This window comes from Cnephaeus nilssonii (assembly GCF_951640355.1).
Source record: "Cnephaeus nilssonii genome assembly, chromosome: 10".
NCBI lineage: Eukaryota > Metazoa > Chordata > Mammalia > Chiroptera > Vespertilionidae > Cnephaeus > Cnephaeus nilssonii.
In genome coordinates this window covers 86,118,831-86,142,873 of record NC_137081.1, presented here as the reverse complement: position 1 = coordinate 86,142,873, position 24,043 = coordinate 86,118,831, and the positions used below count along the sequence as shown (strand labels likewise).

General features: G+C 52.3%; 1 protein-coding gene across 1 annotated transcript in view; it reads left to right on the top strand.

Annotated features, from left to right (window-relative positions):
- Positions 1 to 23,198, top strand: part of TFCP2L1 (transcription factor CP2 like 1) — a 69,155-nt gene extending 45,957 nt beyond the window's left edge. The window contains exons 11-15 of the mRNA XM_079782857.1: positions 4,379 to 4,469; positions 5,403 to 5,506; positions 6,973 to 7,115; positions 18,567 to 18,618; positions 19,375 to 23,198. Of these exons, the coding sequence (XP_079638983.1) occupies positions 4,379 to 4,469; positions 5,403 to 5,506; positions 6,973 to 7,115; positions 18,567 to 18,618; positions 19,375 to 19,421 (437 nt within the window). The 3' untranslated portion in view covers positions 19,422 to 23,198. The remainder of the gene's footprint in view (positions 1 to 4,378; positions 4,470 to 5,402; positions 5,507 to 6,972; positions 7,116 to 18,566; positions 18,619 to 19,374) is intronic.
- Positions 23,199 to 24,043: the final 845 nt, after the last annotated feature.

The following is a 24,043-nucleotide window of genomic DNA, read 5'->3' as shown; positions in this document are numbered from 1 at the left end:
GTCAGTCCAGAGGGACAGGGACAGGAGCAGGGTCAGTCCAGAGGGACAGGGACAGGAGCAGGGTCAGTCCAGAGGGACAGGGACAGGAGCAGGGTCAGTCGGAGGGACAGGGACAGGAGCAGGGTCAGTCCAGAGGGACAGGGACAGGAGCAGGGTCAGTCCAGAGGGACAGGGACAGGAGCAGGGTCAGTCCAGAGGGACAGGGACAGGGACAGGAGCAGGGTCAGTCTGGAGGGACAGGGACAGGAGCAGGGTCAGTCTGGAGGGACAGGGACAGGGACACGAGCAGGGTCAGTCCGGAGGGACAGGGACAGGAGCAGGGTCAGTCCAGAGGGACAGGGACAGGGACAGGAGCAGGGTCAGTCCGGAGGGACAGGGACAGGAGCAGGGTCAGTCCGGAGGGACAGGGACAGGAGCAGGGTCAGTCCAGAGGGACAGGGACAGGAGCAGGGTCAGTCGGAGGGACAGGGACAGGAGCAGGGTCAGTCCAGAGGGACAGGGACAGGGACAGGAGCAGGGTCAGTCCGGAGGGACAGGGACAGGAGCAGGGTCAGTCCGGAGGGACAGGGACAGGAGCAGGGTCAGTCCAGAGGGACAGGGACAGGGACAGGAGCAGGGTCAGTCCGGAGGGACAGGGACAGGAGCAGGGTCAGTCCGAGGGACAGGGACAGGAGCAGGGTCAGTCCAGAGGGACAGGGACAGGGACAGGAGCAGGGTCAGTCCAGAGGGACAGGGACAGGGACAGGAGCAGGGTCAGTCCAGAGGGACAGGGACAGGGACAGGGTCAGTCCAGAGGGACAGGGACAGGGACAGGAGCAGGGTCAGTCCGGAGGGACAGGGACAGGAGCAGGGTCAGTCCGGAGGGACAGGGACAGGAGCAGGGTCAGTCCAGAGGGACAGGGACAGGAGCAGGGTCAGTCGGAGGGACAGGGACAGGAGCAGGGTCAGTCCAGAGGGACAGGGACAGGGACAGGAGCAGGGTCAGTCCGGAGGGACAGGGACAGGAGCAGGGTCAGTCCGGAGGGACAGGGACAGGAGCAGGGTCAGTCCAGAGGGACAGGGACAGGGACAGGAGCAGGGTCAGTCCGGAGGAACAGGGACAGGAGCAGGGTCAGTCCGAGGGACAGGGACAGGAGCAGGGTCAGTCCAGAGGGACAGGGACAGGGACAGGAGCAGGGTCAGTCCGGAGGGACAGGGACAGGAGCAGGGTCAGTCCGGAGGGACAGGGACAGGAGCAGGGTCAGTCCAGAGGGACAGGGACAGGGACAGGAGCAGGGTCAGTCCGGAGGGACAGGGACAGGAGCAGGGTCAGTCCGGAGGGACAGGGACAGGAGCAGGGTCAGTCCAGAGGGACAGGGACAGGAGCAGGGTCAGTCCAGAGGGACAGGGACAGGAGCAGGGTCAGTCGGAGGGACAGGGACACTAGCAGGGTCAGTCCGGAGGGACAGGGACAGGAGCAGGGTCAGTCCGGAGGGACAGGGACAGGAGCAGGGTCAGTCGGAGGGACAGGGACAGGAGCAGGGTCAGTCCGGAGGGACAGGGACAGGAGCAGGGTCAGTCCGGAGGGACAGGGACAGGAGCAGGGTCAGTCCAGAGGGACAGGGACAGGAGCAGGGTCAGTCCAGAGGGACAGGGTCAGGAGCAGGGTCAGTCCAGAGGGACAGGGACAGGAGCAGGGTCAGTCGGAGGGACAGGGACAGGAGCAGGGTCAGTCCGGAGGGACAGGGACAGGAGCAGGGTCAGTCGGAGGGACAGGGACAGGAGCAGGGTCAGTCGGAGGGACAGGGACAGGAGCAGGGTCAGTCCGGAGGGACAGGGACAGGAGCAGGGTCAGTCCAGAGGGACAGGGACAGGAGCAGGGTCAGTCCAGAGGGACAGGGACAGGAGCAGGGTCAGTCCAGAGGGACAGGGACAGGAGCAGGGTCAGTCCAGAGGGACAGGGACAGGAGCAGGGTCAGTCGGAGGGACAGGGACAGGAGCAGGGTCAGTCCGGAGGGACAGGGACAGGAGCAGGGTCAGTCCAGAGGGACAGGGACAGGAGCAGGGTCAGTCCAGAGGGACAGGGACAGGAGCAGGGTCAGTCCAGAGGGACAGGGTCAGGAGCAGGGTCAGTCCAGAGGGACAGGGACAGGAGCAGGGTCAGTCCAGAGGGACAGGGACAGGAGCAGGGTCAGTCCAGAGGGACAGGGACAGGAGCAGGGTCAGTCCAGAGGGACAGGGACAGGAGCAGGGTCAGTCCAGAGGGACAGGGACAGGAGCAGGGTCAGTCGGAGGGACAGGGACAGGAGCAGGGTCAGTCCGGAGGGACAGGGACAGGGACAGGAGCAGGGTCAGTCCGGAGGGACAGGGACAGGGACAGGAGCAGGGTCAGTCCGGAGGGACAGGGACAGGGACAGGAGCAGGGTCAGTCCGGAGGGACAGGGACAGGGACAGGAGTAGGGTCAGCCCAGAGGGACAGGGACAGGAGCAGGGTCAGTCCGGAGGGACAGGGACAGGAGCAGGGTCAGTCCGGAGGGACAGGGACAGGAGCAGGGTCAGTCCGGAGGGACAGGGACAGGAGCAGGGTCAGTCCGGAGGGACAGGGACAGGAGCAGGGTCAGCCCAGAGGGACAGGGACAGGGACAGGAGCAGGGTCAGTCTGGAGGGACAGGGACAGGAGCAGGGTCAGTCTGGAGGGACAGGGACAGGGACACGAGCAGGGTCAGTCCGGAGGGACAGGGACAGGAGCAGGGTCAGTCCAGAGGGACAGGGACAGGAGCAGGGTCAGCCCAGAGGGACAGGGACAGGGACAGGAGCAGGGTCAGTCTGGAGGGACAGGGACAGGGACAGGAGCAGGGTCAGTCCGAGGGACAGGGACAGGAGCAGGGTCAGTCCAGAGGGACAGGGACAGGAGCAGGGTCAGTCCGGAGGGACAGGGACAGGAGCAGGGTCAGTCCGGAGGGACAGGGACAGGAGCAGGGTCAGTCCAGAGGGACAGGGACAGGAGCAGGGTCAGTCCGGAGGGACAGGGACAGGAGCAGGGTCAGTCCAGAGGGACAGGGTCAGGAGCAGGGTCAGTCCGGAGGGACAGGGTCATGAGCAGGGTCAGCCCAGAGGGACAGGGGCAGGGGCAGTCCGAGGGACACGGACCAAGGAGAAGAGTGGCTCTCCAGGACCTCTGGGGCAGTGGGGGGAAAGCCCCCAGTTGTTTTCCAGCTCCGCTTTTATCAGGATGGGGAGGGGCGTGTGAGGAGGGCCTGACAGGGACCCTGTCCCCAGGGAGTCAGGCATTTCAGAGTGGTGTGACCATCTGGGATGGGAAGGCTCAGAGGAGGGACCTGGCCTGGCCTGATGGGGTGCGTGGAGGGCTGGCTGTGGTCTTGAGTAGGGTGGTCAGCATAGGCCTTATTGAGAAGGTGTCTTGAGTAAAGGCAAGAGGGCGAGCCATGTGGGTCCTGGGGAGGGAGTGGGGCTACCTTTCCAAGCAGAGGAAAGTGCCAAGGCTGCCAGGAGACATCTGCCTGGTGTGGCCCTGCAGCAGGGATCCGGCTGAGTGGGGCTGAGTGGACGGGGAGAGGAGGGAGAGAGAGGTGCTGAGGGCCCTGTTGGGACACTGGAAGGGGTTTCTTTAAAAATACATGTTTTTATTGATTTTAGAGAGAGAAGAAGGGAGAGGGAGAGAGAAAAAAACATCAATTGGCTGCCTCCCGTATGTACCCCAACCAGGGATCGAACCCACAACCTGGGTATGTGCCCTGACTGGGAATCAAACCAGCGACCTTTCGGTGCATGGGACGACGCTCAACCAGCTGAGCCACACCGGCAGGGTGGCTTTTATCCCCAGTGGAAGGGGAGCTATTGTGCCTACAGAATTGTACCCAAAACATCATATTAACTGTGAGAAGTCAGGACAGCGGTTTCCGGGGCCGGGGCAGTGCTGGCGAGAGGGCTGTGGGGTGCTGGGCGTGCTCTGCCCCGTGTGTGTGCTGGCTGCACGGTGCGTGCGGAATGGCTGCAGCCATGAGCGCGGAGTCTGCCTGCAGACGAGTGTACATGGAATCCGTGTCCTGTCCCCTTAGAGGTACACATGCATTATATGCCGAGAATACAGAGGACCGGGGTGGGGGGGTTGGGGGGGCGCGCAGGCACAGCTTCTGTAAACGCCCGTCCTGCTGCATTTCGTGAGCAGGTCATGTAGCTTCTGACATCTTTGGGGCTGTGACCTGATGTTGTTTGGCTCTTTGCTGCTTCTCTCTCCATGGAACGTCTGGTGCCGTGAGGATGAGGCTGGCTCCCTGTCCCCTGTCCCCTGCCCTCTGCCCCGGTGCAGGGTCTGCGGGGTTTGGGGATGGAGCCTTTCTGTGTCCCACGTAACAGGCCGTCCCACTTGCCTGCCTAGGTGCTGACTTGCTGAAGATGTCTCGAGATGATCTGGTGCAGATCTGTGGCCCCGCAGATGGGATCCGGCTCTTCAACGCCATCAAAGGCAGGTGGGTGTCAGTGTCCAGCTGAGGGCAGGCGGGCAGGAAGCCGACAGGGCCTTGGGGCAAGTGTAGGAGGAGATGTGGTGGAGGGTGAGGGGCACGGACTGCGCATGCAAGGAACTGGGAGAAAAGGATGAGGCAGCCGCTGCAGCACACCCGGCCACAAGGCCCCTCCTCCTGGTCTGCCGGGAGGCGTGGCCTTTGGCCGCAGGTCCTCAGATGCCTGCGTGGTCGGGGTTCAGGCTGCCTCCTCCTGGAGGGACTGTGGGCTGGGCAGGCTGCTCAGCCTGTGAGTGGTTCCCCGGAGGACTGCCTGCCGCGACAGCAGCGCTCTGGCACACCGTTCAGGCCAGCAGCCCTGGCCGCTCTGGCACACCGTTCAGGCCAGCAGCCCTGGCCGTGCGTGGAGCGCTTGATCTGAGGCACCGCGGCTGACAGACGGAGTTTTAAGCTGTAACTAAGGAATTTAAATGCCAGTATCTACACGTGGGTAGTAGAGTGAGAGCCTGGGTTTGAACCCAGGTCTGCCCCTCGGGAGTTTTGCAACTGGGTGAAGGCCCTTGACCCCTGTGAGCCTGTTTCCTCATCAGTAGGATGGGGATGGCGGTCCTTGCTCCTGGTAGGCGGTGTGAGGATGGAACGCGTTATGCACGTAATGTTCTAGAATGGTCCTGGTGAGAGTCAGCCCGAGGACGTGTTTGCTCTTGGGGCCCTGCGAAATGCCTCGTTCTGAGGTTCATGTTCTGGGCAGAGCCCCTCAGCAGGTCGGCCTGGCTGGGATTCACCCCCACCCCCACCACGAAAGGCCTTCTGCACCCCCACAGCCTTCCTTTCTCCCCGAGTCCTACCCGCGCCTGTGTCACCCTGTGTTCTGGAACAATCTGCAACAACAGAGTTTGGTCTCCCACACCTGCTATTTATTGCCTTTCTTCTTGCCAGGAATGTGAGGCCGAAGATGACCATTTATGTCTGTCAGGAGGTGGAGCAGAGCCGGGCACCCCCGCAGCAGAAGCGGGACGGTGGTGGGGACAGCGGTCTGTGTGGTGAGCTGTGAGGGCCCCCCCCCAGGCTGGTTCCAGGGGGCGGTGGTGGGGACAGGGTCTGTGTGTGAGCTGTGAGGCCCCCCACCTCAGGGCCGTTGCCAGGGTGGCAATAGAACGGAAGAAATACGAGGGCTCTCACTGAGAATGTGTCCCTGATCCCCTCACTTCGGTGTCTGCAGGATAAGTTTTGCTGAACTTCATCCTGGGTTTGAAATGTTTAAGGTGCAAGGCATCCCCCAGATCCCTCTGGTCCAGCTTACTTACTTTATACCCTGGGAAACGGGCCCAGCGTGTGGGAGTGTCCCCCAAGGCCTCTGAGGTTCTCGTGATAGGACTGGGAGCTGGGCCTTCTGGCCTCTGGACGGGTGACACGTGGCTCAGTGGCTGTGGTCCCGGAGCACGTCATCCTGTGACCCCGGCCGGAGGGCGTGGTTGCTGCCTGAGGGCTCCCAGAGCCCCTCGGGGCACAGGACTTCTTGGGTTGGGAGTTTGAGGCATTGTGAGAGAGGACACAAGCTTTGAGGTCAGCTGTCCTTGAGTACCAGTGCTGGCCATGCCGCCTGGCGGCCCGTGTCCTTGGACAGGTACCCTGTGCATCAGCTTCCATGTGTGTAAAAGGAACACCGCCACGGCCCTGTGGCGTGTGAGGTCCAGGGAGATGAGCAGAGAGTTCCCCTTTGGGAGCCCTGTGTGCTGAGTGCAAGCCGCCCTGGCGTCCTGGCTGCCGTGTCTGCAGGAGCCCTGCCTGCTCTGCAGCCCCGGCCGCCAGGAGAGCGCTGCAGCCCCGGAAGGGAGAGTGCTGCAGCCCCCGCAGGGAGAGCGCTGCAGCCCCCGCAGGGAGAGCGCTGCAGCCCCCGCAGGGAGAGCGCTGCAGCCCCCGCAGGGAGAGCGCTGCAGCCCCCGCAGGGAGAGCGCTGCAGCCCCCGCAGGGAGAGCGCTGCAGCCCCCGCAGGGAGAGCGCTGCAGCCCCCGCAGGGAGAGCGCTGCAGCCCCTGCCTGAAGGGCTGCCCACGTGGTTGCTTACCTGCTTCTCAGGAGGAGTGGTTGCTAACATTTAAATGTGGGGACAGAGGCACAGAGGACTGGCCCAAGGTGACAGCGTTGTAAGTGGCAGAGCCAGATCCAAACACTTGGACCCTGGCGCTGGCTTCTGAGCCCTCAGTGCGGCCTCCATACTTCTGGTGAAGGCCCCGGTGGCCCCTGCTCTCGGCCTCGTCGGCCTGCGAAGAAGCACAAAGCTAAGTGCCATGTGCCACACACGGGAGACGGTCCAGGTCGGCACAGGGAGAGGGGCCAGGTCCGCACACGGGAGAGGGGCCAGGGACGTGCCCACTGCAGCCCCGCCCCATGGACCTGTCTAGGCATGAGCACCCCCAGGAGCAAGTGACTGCTTTCCTGGGTGGGGCAGGCGAGCTCCGTAAAAAGCAGCGCTTGCTCTATAGAAGCACCTGTTTCTGCCTCCTCAGTGTACCATGCCATCTTCTTGGAAGAGCTGACCACCTTGGAGTTGATTGAGAAGATCGCCAACCTGTACAGCATCTCCCCACAGCACATCCACCGAGTCTACCGGCAGGGGCCCACGGGCATCCACGTGGTGGTCAGCAACGAGGTGAGCTGCTGCCTGCCCTGCCTGGTGAGCTGGAGCTTCGTGTCCCTGGGAGGAGCAGCGGACCCTGCATCCTGTGGGGTCTGGGGGTGACTTTAGCCCAAAGACGGCCAACGGGTTTCACCGGCATGCCACAGGCTGCAGCGGCCGCCTGGATGCTGGGAGGGAGAGAGCTCTGAAGCCACGACTGGGTCTGAATAGCTTTCGAGTATCCACTCCATTACCTCACCCTCGGCCAGGTGCCGTGCAGGAACTGGGAGCACAGACGCACCCCTGCCTTCAGGGTTCTTGCAGGGAAGGCGGAAGGCGTCAGGAGAAGGGTGCTCGGCCAGGGCAGGCGGCAGGGCCCAGTGAGAAGTGAACTGGACGGGGGTTGGTGATGGGAAGGATGTGGCTCAGTACGGAGGACCCCTCTGCTGAATAGGGAAGGTGCCACAGCCTTCCTGGGCCGGTCACAAGCAGCCCCTGGCAGGGGCACAGGTCTGATTCCACAGGCTGAGGAGGGCTGCTCTCCGGGCTTGCTGACACATCGGCGTTCCTGCGAGTTGTAGAATGGAGGCTGTTAAGCCTGTTCTGTCCTGTCCTTTCCTCTTAATACTAATGGTAAGGGGTGCCGGCACTATCGAGTGCCGACTGTTCCCACTGCTGTCCCAAGTGCATGTGCAGTGACTCATTTAATTATTTTTTATTTAAAAAATCTTTATTGTTGAGAGTATTACAGATGTCCCCCTTTTCTCCCCTCATTGTCTCCCTCCACCCAGTTCCCACCCCATCCCAGGCCTTCACCACCCTATTGTCTGTGTCCATAGGTAATGCGTATATGCATATATGTTCTTTAGTTAATCTCTCCCCTCTGTCTTTCCTCAGATTCGTAGTCTATTCCACGTTTCCATGCCTCTGGTTCTATTTTATTCATTAGCTTCTTTGTTCATTTATTTTCATTTTTAGATTCAGTTGTTGATAGATATGTATTTATTGCCACTTTAATTTTCATATATTTAAAAAGAATTTTTTTATTGATTTCAGAGAGGAAGGGAGAGAGAGAGAGAGAGAGAGAGAGAGAGAGAGAGAGAGAGAGAGAGAAACATCAATGATGAGATAAAATCATTGATTGGTTGCCTTCTGCACGCCCCCCAGTGAGGATTAAACCTGCAATCTGGGCATGTGCCCTGACTGGGAATTGAACCATGACCTCCTGGTTCAGAGGTCGACACTCAACCACTGAGCCACGCCTGTTTGTTTATATTTTTTATCTTCTCCTTTTCCTTTTCCTTCTTCTTCAAGAATACCCTTCAACATTTCATGTAATACTGGTTTCGTGGTGATGAACTCCTTTAGCTTTTTCTTATCTGTAAAGCTCTTTATGTGACCTTTAATTCTAAATGATAGCTTTTCTGGGTAGAGTAATCTTGGTTGTAGGTCCTTGTTTTTCATCACTTTGAATATTTCTTGCTACTCTCTTCTGGCCTGCAAAGTTCCTGTTGAGAAATCAGCTGGCAGTCATATGGGCATTCCTGTGTAGATAACTGACTGCTTTTCTCTTGCTGTTTTTAAGATTCTCTTTTTCTTTAACTTTTGGCATTTTAATTATGATGTGTCTTGGTGTGGGCTTCTTTGGGTTCCTCTTGTTTGGGACTCTCTGTGCTTCCTGAACTTGTAAATCTATTTCTTTCACCAGGTAGGGGAAGGTTTCTGTCATTATTTCTTCAAACAGGTTTTCAATATCTTGCTCTCTCTCTTCTCCTTCTGGCACCCCCATAATGTTACAGTTGTCCCAGAGGCTCCTTACACTGTCTTCATATTTTTAGATTCTTTATATTTTTTGCTCTTCTAATTGGGTGTTTTTTGATTCCTCGTATTCCAAATCATTGATTTGATTCTCTACATTCTCTGTTCTACTGTTGAATCCCTGTAAATTATTCTTTATTTCAGTTAGTGTATGCTTAATTTCTGACTGGTCCTTTTTCATGTCTTTGAAGTTCTCACCTACATTCTTGAAATTCTTAGTAAGTGCCTTGAAGCTCTCATTAAGACCCTTGAGTATCCTTACAACCATTGTTTTGAACTGTATCTAGTAGTTTGTTTGCTTCCACTTCGTTTAGTTCTTTTTCTGGAGATTTTTCCTGTGTTTTTTTTTTTCTTTTTTCATTTTTCATTTGTGACATGTTTCTTTGTCTCCACATTTTGGCTGCTTCCCTGTGTTTGTTTCTATGTATTTGGGTAGAGCTGCTGTATCTCCTGGAGTTGGTAGAGTGACCTTGTGGTGTAAGTGTCCTATATGCCCCAGGTGCTCAGCCTCCCCAGTCACCTGAGCTGGGCACTGTAGGTGTGCCCCTGTGTGGGCTGTGTACACTGTCCTGTTGTAGTTGAGTCTTGATTGCTGTTGGTGTCACTGGGAGGAATTGACCCCCAAGCCAATTGGCTGTGAGGACCAGTGGCGACTACAGTGGAAGAGCTGCTGTGCAGGAGATACCCCTATGGATTAGGACTTGCTTCAGTGGGGCTTTGGTGCTCACAGAATCTTCCCCTTGAATGTGTCACTTGTGGATGTGTAGAGCTGAAATCTGGCATGGTCTGAAGCTGTCCACTTGGTGCATGGCTCTGCAGTCTCCTGGGAGGTGCAAAGTCGGCCACTGCCTGTACCCTTCCTGGGGCCACTGGACAGGAGCTACAGATCGATCTGCAGATGGCTGCTACTTGTGTTGGGCTTGGAAGTGCCCAGGGGAGGCCAAGCTGTGAAGCAAGGCAGGCTGCTGCTAGTGCCAGGCCTTGGGGCCCCTTATCAAGAGGTATGGGGCGCACTGACATCAGCTGTTTCTTGTTTGAGAGATTTTAGGAAAGTCTAAAGCCTGAGCTAGGACAGGCTGTTCATATGAAAAAACCTGCTGCAAGCAGTTTGGGTGGGGCTGCAAATTGGGTGAGGGGAATCACCAGGGCGAAGCAAACAGTGTGAGCCACGTTGATGGAGACTCAGATATGGTGCCTGCCAGTCAGCTTTGTAACTGGAGGGTGGGAGGGTGAGTGGAGGGATGCGGGGGGTGGGGGCGGGGAGGTCTCAGCATAGGAACAGTGACCCCTGTGAGCATCCCTGTGTGGGAGAAAGCTGCCCCCAAGTTCTTGCCCTGATACTAGACATCCAGTTCCTTCCTCCCTGGGAATGAGTCTGAGTAAGTCTGTGTGTTAGGCCTTTAAGAGGAACTGCCTGGGTCTCCAGCAGCCTCTGTGAATAACTCATAGCCCACCTATGATGGATTATCCCATCTCACAGGTAGGAAACTGAGACTCAGAGAGGCAAGTGCCCAGGTTGCACAGTTAGTAAGGGCTGGAGGCAGGGGCGGGGTGGGGTGGGGGGGATCCCTGGTAATCCAGCTGTAGAGCCCGAGCACTGAGCCAGTAGGCTATCCAACCTCTCCTGAATTGAACCCTTTAAAAAAATAGACAGGCTGATTGGAGCAGGGCTGGAACCCTAAGCCCCCTGCTCAGCCCCTGCAGACCCTGAGCCAGCTGTGGGAACTCTGAAAGCCTATGTAGAGGATTTTAGGGGAAATGGCACAGGAGTGGTTGCTGGGGACATAGAGAAAACGTGGCATTTGGAATTGGACTGGTGTCCCCGACCTGGAACTGGCTCCTAGTAGCTGAGCAACCTTGGGCAAATTTATTTAACCTCTTTGAGCCTCAGTTTCCACATCTGTAAAACTGGGATAATTATACCTATTGAGCAGGTAAGAATAAAATGAGAAAACTGTGTTAGGTACCAGGAGATGCTAAATAAGCAGTGGATGTTGTTGCTGACAGTGCTAGGCACTTGTTATTTTGGGGAGCAAGTGATGGACAGATCTTTAAATTTGATGATGTATAAAATATAAGGCTTTTAATGGTCTGTATATTTATTTCATAAATTGTCGTTATCTACACTAATAAAAGAGAAACATGCAAATTAACCATCACTCCGCTACGCCCACCAGCTACACCCACAAGCCAATCAGGAGCGAGTATGTAAATTAACCCAACCAAGATGGCTGCTGGCCACAGAGCTGGAGCAAGCAGGAGGCTTGGGTTGCCCCAGCAATGGAGGAAGCCAAGCTTCCCGCCTGCCCTGGCTGGCCCTGGTCTTCGCTCAAGGCTACAAAGTTTCAATTATAGAAGATAAATAAATCCTAGATACTTGCTTCCAGCCGGCCCTGGCCTCTGCTCAAAGAGGTGCTGAAAAAAAAAAAAGGAGGGGCTGGGACCTTGGGTCACTGGGGGGTGATCAGGCCAGGATGGGAAAGCAGGGGCCGTTGGGGATAAGCAGACCAGCAGGGGGGCCAGTTGGGGGTGATCAGGACAGTGAGGGGGGGCGGGCATTTGTGGGCGAGCAGGCCGGCAGTGGGGGGCAGTTGGGGGCGAGTAGGCCGGCAGGCAGAGTGGTTAGGGGCAATCGGCAGGCAGGCAGGCAGGTGAGCGGCTGGAGCCAGCAGTCCCGGATTGTGAGAGGGATGTCCGACTGCCGGTTTAGGCCCGATCCCTGTAAACTGACAGTAGGACATCCTTCGAGGGGTCCCAGATTGGAGAGGGTGCAGGCCGGGCTGAGGAACACGCCGCCCCCCCCCCTGCACAAATTTCGTGCACCGGGCCACTAGTTAGTAGTAATCCTATACTTCAGAGCCGGTGAGGTGAGGTGAGGTGGTGTTCCTTCCTTTTTATTTAAAAAGCAAGTCACAGAGTAAGCAGCCAGGCAGCATGGAGCAGCGGAAGGCAGGTGTGCAAGGCCCTGGCTTCCCCCCCTTCTTCCTGGAGGAGTGTGCTTAAGTGTGATGAGGTGCTGCCAGGTAGTCCTATGCCAATGGAGTGTGTGCCTGAGTGTGTACATGCTGGTTTCTCAAACGCGCAGCCCACATGCAGCTGTACATCCCTCTGCACTTTGCTATTTGCGTCACGAGGTCAGAATTCCTTCCATGTCATTATGTCCAAATCTAATGCAGTTATTTTTTTTGCCCCATTTCACAGATAAAGAAAATGAAGCCCAGAGTCTCTGGCCTGAGAACTTAACTTTGGACTAGCCAGGAAGGTCACACTGCCCTGAGCAGTGGGTTGTTGTGGTGGCATGGAAAACTTGTTACTTTGCAATTCAGAACGAATTTCTTCTGTGAAGACAAAAGCCAAGAATGTATGGAACCCTTGCAATTTCACTGGTCCCTGAAGGAAGGTCCTTCCCCAGCTTGCCCTGTACCCCCAAGAGTAGGCAGTTAAGCAAGTGAAGCAGAGAAGAGAACTCAAATGCCACCTCAGCTAAGTAGGCCATTCTTATTCCCCGAAGTCTCCCTGCCTCTTAACCCCAAATCAATTGGAAACCTCTGGTTCTTAATTGTCCGGAGCACTGCAGGCAGCCTGGCCAGCCGCCGAGCGGCCCCGGGGTGCAAGGGCACTTAATTAAATGAGGGAGTTACTGATTAAGCCCGTGCGGGCTCTGCCTCGGGCTTTGCATGCCCAAGTGGGCGGCCGCCAAGGGACCTCGCGGGAGCAGGCCAGCAGTACAGAATAAATGTGCTTCACACATCATTAGGCCCTGCAGGGTGGGGCCGGGGTCTACAGGTGGGTGGGTTTGCAGGATTTGGGGCAGTAATCCAGACAGGCAATAAAATGTGGTTGCATTTTTTAAGTTGGAAAGGGTTTTGCTGTCGTATTGGCTAGTGTATGAGTGTGGTGTGTATGTGTATGCATGTGTGTGTATTTTTAGAATTCTTTCCATTTATATAGTGGAATACAGCACACGTATGCCAAGAGTATATGATGCGTATGTGCAGTTTCAAGAATAATCGAAGTTTCAAGAATAACCTGCCCTGAGGTTAACACAACACAGTGTTACGTTAGGAGCCCCCTGGTGAGCTCGTTTCATATTCCTCTCCACCCTCCACCTGCCGGTCTGAACTTTGTGTTCATCATTCTCTTGTTCCTCCTCAATGTACTGTTGAATTTTGCCTATTTAAAAATTTCATGTAAGTGGAATAGTAGCGTGTGGTGTCTGCGACTTCCTTTTTCCCACTTGATGTCTTTGAGGTGTCTGCTGGCGGTCGCTGGCATTGCGGACAGCGTGGGGCCCATTGGGGTGTGGGTGCCACGTTGAACGTTCCTCGGTGTCTGTGTGTGCGCGCAGTTCTCCAGGGCGTCTGCCTGGAGGACAGACGTGCCAGGGTCATGTTCACAGGCCCATGGGCAGTTCTGCGAAGCACGTGTACACCGTCACACCCAGCAGTTGTGATGCCAGCTTCCGTCACTCTACATCCTGGTTATATTTTCATAATCGAAACAGCCCTATTTTACAGATAGGACATGAGACAGGGAGAAACTTGTCCAAAATCACAAGGTAGTTTATCAAAATGGGAACTCCTGAGAGGTGGCTGGTGAGGAGTCTACAATTCCCGCCACATTGTGAGATGCAGGGAGTGGCACTCTGTTCAGACAGGGGTGGGCAAAGGTAGGCTTACAGCTATTCGTATTGTCCATGTAAGAAACGTCCAAACCTATAAGATTTTTTAATGAGTTTATTTGAGCCAAACTGACCATTGACGGGAAGCAAAATCTCAACAGTTTGAGAGAACGCCAGTTTTGCATGTGATTTTATTATATTTTTTATGGTTATTATTTCCCTCCCTGCCCCCCAGTCTTTTAAAAAAAATACACTTTATTTTTTTAGAGCAGTTTTAGGTTTATAGAAAAATTATGCAGAAAGTACAGAGAGTTCCCATATCCGCTCCCCCCCAACACTTGCACAACTTTTTCTATCATTAGTGTGGTACATTTGTTATAATTGATGAGGCAATATTGGTATATTATCATTAACTGAAGTCCCTAGTTTACATTAGATTTCACTGTTGCTGCTGTACAATTCTGTGGATTTTGACAAATGCATGATGTCATGTGTCCACCATTATACTCATGTACAATCACTTCACTGCCCCCAAAAGTGCCCTGTGTCCTACCTCTTTATCCCTCTTCCCCTCTCCTCATCCCTTGAAACTCTGGCAATTACTGATAATTTTACCATCTAGATAGTTTTGCCTTTTTCAGAATGTTATATGGTTAGCATCATATAGTAAGTAGCCTTTTCAGACTGGCTTCTGACACTTAACAATGGGCATTTAAGGTTCCTCTATGTCTTTTCATGGCTTGATAGTTCATTTCTTCTTATTGCAGAACCAGAGGCCCAGTGCATGAAATCCGTGCACTCATGGGGGTTCCTCATCCTGGCCTGTGCCCTCTCGCAGTCCAGGAGCCCTCGTTGGATGTCTGACTGCTGTGGAGGCGGGATAGGCTCCCACCACCGCTGCTGCGCTCTTCTGGCTGAGTGGTACTCCCCCTATGGGAGCGCGCTGACCACCAGGGGGCAGCTCCTGCATTGAGCATCTGCCCCCTGGTGGCCAGTGTGCATCATAGCGACTGGTTATTCCACTGTTTGGTCGATTTGCATATTAGCCTTTTGTTATATAGGATATACCACAGTTTGTTTATACATGTACCTATCAGGACATCTTGTTTGTTTCCTGTTTTTGTTTTGAAGTCTTTATTGTTGAGTTTTACAGGTGTCCCCCCTTTTCCCCTCAGTGCCTCCCTCCACCCAGTTTCTGCCCTGCCCCAGGCCTTCACCACCCTATTGTCTGTGCCATAGGTAATGCATATATGCATAGAACATTTTTGGTTACTCTCTTCCCATCCCCTTATCCCCTTCCCTCTGAAATTCGTCAGTCTGTTCCATGTTTCCATGCCTCTGGTTCTATTTTATTCATCAGTTTATTTTGTTCATTAAGTTTCTTGTTTGTTTATTTTGATTTAGATTCAGTTGTTGATATGTATTTATTGCCACTTTATTGTTCATATTTTTTATCTCTTCTCCTGCTTCTTCTTCCTTCTTCCTTCTTCTTTCTTCTTTTCTCTTTCTTCTTTCTTCTGTCTTTCTCTTCTAAAGAATACCCAACATTTCATGTAATATTGGTTTGGTGGTGATGAACTCCTTTAGCTTTTTCTTATCTGTAAAGCTCTTTATGTGATCTTTAATTCTAAATGATAGCTTTTCTGGGTAGAGTAATCTTGGTTGTAGGTCCTTGTTTTTCATCACTTTGAATATTTCTTGCTACTCTCTTCTGGTCTGCAAAGTTTCTGTTGAGAAATCAGCTGGCAGTCATATGGGCATTCCTGTGTAGATAACTGACTGCTTTTCTCTTGCTGTTTTTAAGATTCTTTTTCTTTAACTTTTGGCATTTTAATTATGATGTGTCTTGGTGTGGTCCTCTTTTTGGGTTCCTCTTGTTTAGGACTCACTGTGCTTCCTGGACTTGTAAGTCTATTTCTTTCACCAGGTGTGGGAAGTTTTCTGTCATTATTTCTTCAAATAGGTTTTCAATATCTTGCTTTATCTCTTCTTCTGGCACCCCCATTATGCTAATGTTGTTATGCTTGACATTGTCCCACAGGCTCCTTATACTATTTTCATATTTTTGGATTCTTTATTCTTTTTGCTCTTCCAATTGGGTGTTTTTTCTTTCCTCATATTCCAAATTGTTTATTTGATTCTCAGAATTCTCTACTACTGCATCCCTGTAAATTATTCTTTATTTCAGTTAGTGTATGCTGAATTTCTGCCTGGTCCTTTTTCATGTCTTTGAAATTCTTAGTAAGTCCCTTGAAGCTCTCATTAAGATCCTTGAACAACCTTATAACCATTGTTTTGAACTCTGTATCCAGTAGTTTGCTTGCTTTCATTTGTGACATGTTTCTTTGTTCCACATTTTGGCTGCTTCCCTGTGTTTGTTTCTATGTATTGGGCAGAGCTTCTATGTCTCCTGGAGTTGGTAGAGTGACCTTGTGGAGTACGTGTTCTGTAGGCCCCAGTGGCTCAACCTCCCCAGTCATCTTACCTGGGCACTCTAGGTGTGCCCTTGTGTGGGCTGTGTACACTGTCTTGTTGTAGTTGAGCTTTGATTGCTGTTGGTGTCACTGAGAGTACTTGACCCCTGCACCCCCCCCCCCCCCCAGCCAATTGGCTGTAAGGACCAGTGGCAACTACAGTGGGAGAGCTGCTGTGCAAGAGACACCCCTATGGAGCGAGACTTGCTTCACTGGGGCTTTGGTCCACATTGAGTCTTCTCCTTGAGTGTGTCACTTGTGGATGTGTAGAGTTGTGATCTGGTATGGTTTGAAGCTGTCCACTTGGTGCACTGGCTCTGGGGACTTCCAGGAATTGCAACCCCAGCCACTGCCTAGGGCAGGAGCTGCAGAGAGATCTGCAGATTGCTGCCACTTGTGTTGGGCTTCGAAGTGACCAAGTGCACCTAACTGTGAAGCATGTTCTCTTAGCATATCATCTGCTTGTTTAAGAGATTTTAGGAAAGTCTGAAGCCTGAACCTGGACAGGCCATTCATATGGAAAAGCGTATGCAAACAGCTTCAGTGGGGCTGCACATTGGATGGGGTGTGGTCTTAGGGAATCATCAGGATGAAGCAAACAGTGTGAGCCGAGCTTATGGAAATTTTCCCTGTGAGCCAAGCTGATTGCTGTCAGTCAGCTCTGGGATAGGGGAGGTCCCAGCACAGGAACCCCCGTGAGTGCCCCTGTCTGGGAGAAAGCCACCCCCAGGTTCTTGCCCCAATGCCAGACAATCCAGTTCCTTCCCTAATGTCTCACGTTCCTTTCAAGCCGCCACTCTAGTGTTGGAGCCCAGAGGGATGGAGTCTGGGTAAGCCCATGTGCCGGCCCTTTAAGAGGAACTCCTTGGCACTCCAACCGCCTCCATGTCACTCAGCCACAATCCCTGCTGATTTTTACAGCCTGAAGTTATGGGGACTGCTCTTCCCAGCACTGGAACTCTGGGCTGGGGGGCTGGTGTGTGGCGGGGACCCCTTGCTCCTCACAGGAGGCCTCCACAGCCACGATATCTCTCCCAATTAAAAAAAATACCACACATGGGTGTTGGACCAGCCCTTTCTGTGCCTCCACGCCTCCACCCCTCCTCTCAGTCTCAATGTACTTTCTTCTTTACTTCTCTAGTTGTAGGGCTGCCGTTCAGCTAGCTTTCAGGCTGTTCTGAATGATGGTGTTCTGTATTTTAATTGTGATTTTGATGTGGTTGTGGGAGGTGCGAGTGCTGGCCTTTACCTACGCTGCCATCGTGGTCCTCCTCTGCACCTTATTTTAAACATTATAGTCAAAGGAGAAGGTGTAAGGGGATTACATGGAGTTCAATGGATCGATGAGGGAGGCAGGAGAAGGCAAAGCAGAGAAATCTCTGGGATTGGGTGAACAGTAAAAGGAATAGACACTTCTTTTACATTGGTGGGAATAAGATAGTTAACAGTCAACAACTAACACAATAGCAATGACAGTGAGGGGATCTGTGGTCTCTGCTCTGGGGAGGCTGTGCTCTGAGGGCCCGGAAAAAAGGAAATTACTTTGATGTTCCAAAGGCACGTTATCACGTGTGTTATCCCAGATGCAAAAGCAGACAACAGACAGGCTCAGTTAAGGTGAGACTGGCCTTTGTCAGGGAGAAATGCCCGCCTTGGGCATGCCGCCCGCCAGGACCTCCTGCGGTTGGGAAGTGTTCATTTCAGACCATCCTCTGAGGTTACTTTAGGTCTAAGGCCTCCACACAGGCCTCCCCTCAGCTTGTCAGGTTAGCAGGTGGCTCCTTTTTCATTCACATTATGGAAAAAGACATGCAGGTTATGATTATTACTGTAGCTTTATTAACTACTAGAGGCCTGGTGCACGATTGGGGCCAGGGAGGGACGTGAGGGGGCGGCGGGGGGGGGGGGGGGAGTTCCAGGGCGTGTCGAGCCCCTCTCACTCAGTCAGACCTCAGCAGCAAGCTAATCTACCTGTCAGAGTGCCTGCCCCCTGGTGGTCAGTGTACGTCATAGCGAGCAGTTGAGTGGCCTTAGCATATCATTAGCATATTATGCTTTGATTTGTTGACTGGACGGCCTGACGACTGGACATTTAGCATATTAGGCTTTTATTATATAGGACTAGAGGCCAGATGCACGAAAATTCGTGCAAGAGTAGGCCTTCCTTCCCCCTGCCGGCCCTGCTTCATCAGGAAGGATGTCCAGAATGATGTCCAGAAGATGTCTGGTCTCATTAGCATATTACCCTTTATTATTATAGATGTGTTTCATGTACTCAAAACTGTAAACCTACTGTTTGTTGCCCACTCCTGTACTTGGCCCTCTTAGGACTCACAAGCAGAACCTGCTAATTACCCAGGTTTTTAAAGCACGCTATTTTTTTTATCTCTTGCTACTATATACGTACAGGCTCATGTATGGTATCTGTGATAGGGACTGGAAGACCCAGTAACTGGGAAAAAGCAAAACAAAAGCAAACAAAAATGTAGTCCGGGCTCTGGGCTCCTACCCCTGGGGCTTTCCTACGTGAGCTCATGGTTGAAGGGACATGGTCTTGCTCTTGCCTTTCAGATGGTGCAGAATTTCCAGGATGAATCCTGTTTTGTCATCAGCACCTTAAAAGGTAAAGCCCCCACCAGCTGTTTTTGCTTAGTTGAAGTATGATGGCTGCACCCCCAGGGTAACATGCTGAGAGAGGGGGGCTGCCTGTGCACTGTCCCCTCTAGAGGATGTTACCAGGAACGTCCTCGGGGAAGGAGAAGCACAAACTCCCCGTGAAGCCTGGCCTGGCGGGAGAGGATCAGTGAGACTGGCCCCAGAGTCACTTCTGAAAAGGAAGTCCTGGCCAGACGGTGTCTTCTCCACAGACTCAGTGTCAGGTGGACAGAAGATGCGTTTGAGTTTTTGTGAACCGCAGGCTCTAGGAAAAGTGAGCATGGGATACAGCAGCTGGGTATGGTGGGTTGGGGACCCGGGCGGGCGGGTGTGTGGGGGCGGGGTATGAAGGGCCCTCCTGAGGAAGGAATCTGGAACTCGTGGGCCAGGAGAAGGAAAGGCAGTGAGTGTGTGGAGTCGATCAGAAGGATGCTGTGTCGTGATGGGCCTGGGAGACCCTCACCCAAGGAGGCTGCACACACCTGAGGAACAGTGTGCGCAGAGCCTCCTGGGACGTGGGTCTTTTGGTCCTTGGGCCCGGAGCTGAGGTGGGAAGGCCCGTTGTCAGACAGACGGGAAGGCATGTGTGGAGGTATCTGCTTTGGTCTCGCCAACATTCATGATGGGGCTTCCGTGGTGCCCTATTCCATGCCTCCCGTGACTCCCCCATGCCACGGCGCCATGCCTTTCTTCCTGGAAAATGCCCAGTGTTTCCCTCTTGTAGCGGAAAGCAGTGATGGCTACCACATCATCCTGAAATGTGGCCTCTGAGCAGCACAGAGCGGCAGCTGCCTCCACCTCCCAGCCCCGTGGACCGCCTTGGATGTAGGAATTGCACCATCAGAAGCTGCAGCCTCCCTGGCCAGCTGCGGCTACAAGGGACCTTGCCAGTCTATGGAAGCCGCACACCGGCAGCCAGAGAAACCCACGCAGACCCCTGCATGCAGATCCCCCCTGGCTCCTCTCTCCCTTGCTCCTGGCCGCCAGCTTTTGAATGGTTCCTTGGTCCTTTCCCCACACCTACCTCTCTAAAGAGGCCGACAGCGGTGAGGGGGCATCTGGTCTGAAACGCCTTGCTCTCCTAGTTGGAGGCTAGTTCGTGGGCTGTCTTGGTGCCAATGTGTTTGTTCCTTCAGACCTCTCCCCTGCCTCCAGACAAAGCTCTGCCCAACCTTCGCCTTCTTCTCTGGTAACTGGCTCCATGGCCAGGACTGCTGACTAGATGGGGGCGATTTGCCACCATCATCTGTCTTCGTGTTGATTTCCATTCTTGATGACCCTGGTGAGCATCTATCTGTCCTGTTCTTGGGTGGATTGATGGGAGTGGGGTTTGTTCCGTGCCTTCTTCTTTCACTTTACCTTGTTTCTAAGGATCTGCTACTACAAAGGCCAGAGGTGGGCTCACCTCTCTGCGTAGCTGTGGTGGACACCACATACGCGTGTGGGACCTGCCACACAGACCTAGGCCTGGGAGGGTGGGGAGTGGGCAGAAAAGCTATTTTTAGGCTCATTCTTATGAGTATAAAAGGGATGAGAACAAAATAACTCCTCTTGAGTTCCTTTGGTGTGATTTTATTCCTCAGTGGTCATGGGTAGGAGGACTAGGAAATGATCGTCCCATTGTGTGATCAGATGACCTTGACTGTCACGATACCTAGCCCTCTTGGGTGCCTCACCAAATCCCATTTAGACAAGACTCAGCTACCTGCTGCCAAACCTGCCAAGTTCCCTAAGGATATGGTGTTTTCTGTGAGGGCCCCTCACAGGAAGTGTTGATCTTTTTTCATTTGTAGGGGATGTGGTTGGAGCGTTTTCCCCGAGTTGCTGTGATTGGATCACCTTTCTTAGTGGCATAGGAGGAAATTGAATATCAGTAACTGGTACACTAAGGAATTCCTCTTTGTCTTGCCTCTGTTTCCTGGGATCCAGTAATTAATACTGGCCCAAGGCTTCAACTCTCTGCTAATTTAGGTTCATCTTCCAAAGCATGATGAACCTATGTCCAACTGAGCAGGGTTTTACAGCTTCTAAAGTAGAGCTTTTGGGATATAGTGCTAGGGTCAGAGGTGGTCAGAACTGGGGGGAGCCTGGTTTACAGATGGGGAAACTGAAGCCCAGATAACTCCTGTCTGATAACACACAGTGACAGGGTGATGACATACATTTATCAGAAAGTCCAAGGCACTTTGTAGAGTGAGTGGGATGTAATAATAATTATGTTGGGACAGCAGGGTGGTGCTCCTATAGCGTAAAGACAGGCTCCTGGTTCCTTTTCCTTTTCGGAGGGGAAGAAGGAGCCAATAACAGCTTTATTGAGATATAATTCACTTGCCATACAGTTTACCCACATATAGTGTACAATTAAATGGTTTGACCATAATCAATTGTAGAACATTTTCATCACCCCCCCCCCCCCCAAAGGAACCCTGTACCCTTTAGCAATCACTTTCCCACTTTTCTCCTACCTCCCCTGGTCCTGGGCAACCATGAGTCTACTTTTGATAGAGCTTCGCCTGTTTGGGGCATTTTATACATGGATGGAATCAGACAATATGTGGTCTTTTGTGACTAGCTTCTTCGACTTAGCATAATGCTTTCTAGGGTCATCCATATTGAACGTGTATCAGTACTTCAGTCCTTTTTATAGCTGAGTCATAGTTCATTCAATGGATAGACTACATTTTGTTTATCCATTTATCACTTGATGGACGTTTGAGTTGTTTCTACTTTTTGGCTATTATGAAAAATGCTGCTATAAACATACTTGTACAAGTTTTATGTACACACACGTTTTTATTTTCCTTGGGAATACACATCGGGGTTGAGTTGCTGGGTGATGTAGTAACTATGTTTAGCTTTTTGAGTAACTGCTGGACTGTTTTCCAGAGCAGCTCAGCGCTTTCCCGTCAGCAGTGGGCGAGGGCTCTGCTTGCTCCACACACTTGCTCTCGTCTGTCTTTTTTTTTTTTTAATATATTTTATTGATTTTCCACAGAGAGGAAGGGAGAGGGATAGAGAGCTAGAAACATCAATGAGAGAGAAACATCAACCAGCTGCCTCCTACACCCCCCACCGGGGATGTGCCCGCAACCAATGTACATGCCCTTGACCGGAATCGAACCTGGGACCCTTCAGTCCGCAGACGGACGCTCTATCCACTGAGCCAAACCGGTTTCGGCTGTCGTCTGTCTTTTTGAGGAGAGCATCCTAGTGGGTGTGAACTGATCTCATTGTGGTTTTGATTTCGCTTCCCTGATGGCTAATGATGTTGAGCGTTTTTTTCATGTGCTTATTGGCTATTTGTATATCTTCTTTGGAGAAATGTTTATCCTTTGCTCGTTTTTAATTGGTTTATTTGTCTTTTTATTATTGAGTTATATGAGTTCTTTGCATATTCTAGATACAGGTCCTTTATCAGATACATGATTTGGAAAAATTTTCTCCCATCCTGTGGGTTGTCTTCACTTTCTTGATGTTGTTCTTTCAATTTGATGAAATGCAAGACTACCCACTTTTTTCTTTTCTTTTTTAAAAATATTGATTTTAAAGAGAGAGAGAGAGAAACATTGATTTGTTTTTCCACTTATTTATGCGTTTATTGGTTGTTTCTTGTATGTGCCCTGATCGGGGTCTGAACCTGCAGCCTTGGCATATCAGGACAACGCTCTAACAGCTGAACATCCGGCCAGGGCCTACCCATTTGTTCTTTTATTGTTTGTGCTTTGGTGTTAAATTTAAGAAACCATTGCCTAATCCAAGGTCAAGAAGATTTATGTTTATATTTTCTTCTAAGAAGTCTTATAGTTTAGCTTTCACAATGATCTTTGATTCATTTTGAGCTAGTTTTTGTGCAGGTATACCTAGTTTTAGTGCACTTCACAGATGTTACATTTTTTACAAATTGAAGGCAAGACCCTCCACCAGCAAAACTCTTATGACTTGCTTTATTATGATGCCAGCTTTATTGCAGTGGTCTGGAGCCAAACCCACAGTACCTCCGAGGGATGCCTATGGATGGTGTGGGGTAGGGGTCTGACTTTGTTCTTTTGCATGTGGCTGTCCAGTTGTCCCAGCACCAGTTGTAGAAAAGACTACTAGAATTCCCGTGGATTCATTGCCATGGCACCCTTGCTAAAGGCCCGTGGTTCGCACCTGATCCTTGTTTTTTTTTTTAAGGATATGAGGTTGTCATTGGAAAGCTCACCTTTTCTCTTTCACAGCTGGCTTTTTGTTCTCTTTCTGCTGTCTCCCCCTTTACCTGTCTCAACACCACTGGGCCATGTCACTCTCGGATGTTTTGCAATCTTTCTTGGAGCACGTTCTAACATTACGCACTGTTCCCCGGGGATGGTCAATGCCTGTCTTTTTTTTTTTTTTTTTGAGGAAACTGAGTCACGTAGAAGTGGAGTAACTTGCCTAAGTTTACACGGAACCAGACTAGACCTTTGGTCTTCTGACTTCCAGCCGTTCAAGGCGGCGCCAGCCACTGCCTAAGTGGTGTTCCTACCCAGGCCAAGCGATGGCAGGCTAAATTTTAATCCTAAAAGATGGTAGGCTACTATTTTTTATTTCTTAAAGGAAGGCCTAATAAAGATCTATTACCTTAAGTTTGCTGTTAGAAGAATCTTTCATTCTCTGAAATGCCCACTGCTGTCTGTTCTTCTAATGGTTATAGTTAAATCTTGTGGCTTACAAACAAGTAGAAAATAAGAAATACCAAAAAGAATATACATAGTGATTTGGCATCAGACGTTTTAGCCACCTAATTCAGCAGCTTGTCCCTTCCATCAGAGTCAGACGAGCTAAAGCTGTCAGTTTTATTGTTTTTATTTAATTAAGTGAAATGCTTGGGCACTCTCTCTCTGTGAGCTCCGAGTCAGCCCGGGCCCCCTGGGCGCAGCCTCCAGGGCCCCACGTGTCCCAGGCAGAGGCTCCTGCTCGGCAGGGGCAGGTTTTTTTTATTTAATTTTATTGTTTAAAGTATTACAAATAGTAGTATATATGTCTCTTTTTTTCCCCCATTGACCTTCCCCCAGCCTCCCCTATCCCCCGGCATATGCCCTCAAAGCCCCCCCCGGCCCCCCCCCCAGTGTCTTGGTTATGCTTATATGCATGCATACAAGTCCTTTGGAAAGGTGACCCCTGAGGGAGAAAAGAGTCCTGTGCTCTGGACCCCAAGCCGCGCCCTTTCTTAGGGCTGAGCAAGTCTCTGTTTGCGAGGCTATTTTCCAGGTTGCACCTTAAAGATGCAGAGGCGTTCGAAGGGGAGCGCAGGGTTTGCTGGGGGAAGGGGCTTTGTGCCCTTGGGAAAAGCAGGACGGTGGGGAATCCGAAGTCCAGGCTCGGGCTCCTACACGAAGGGCCCACATTGCCCTGGCGACCCGCCAGGCAGC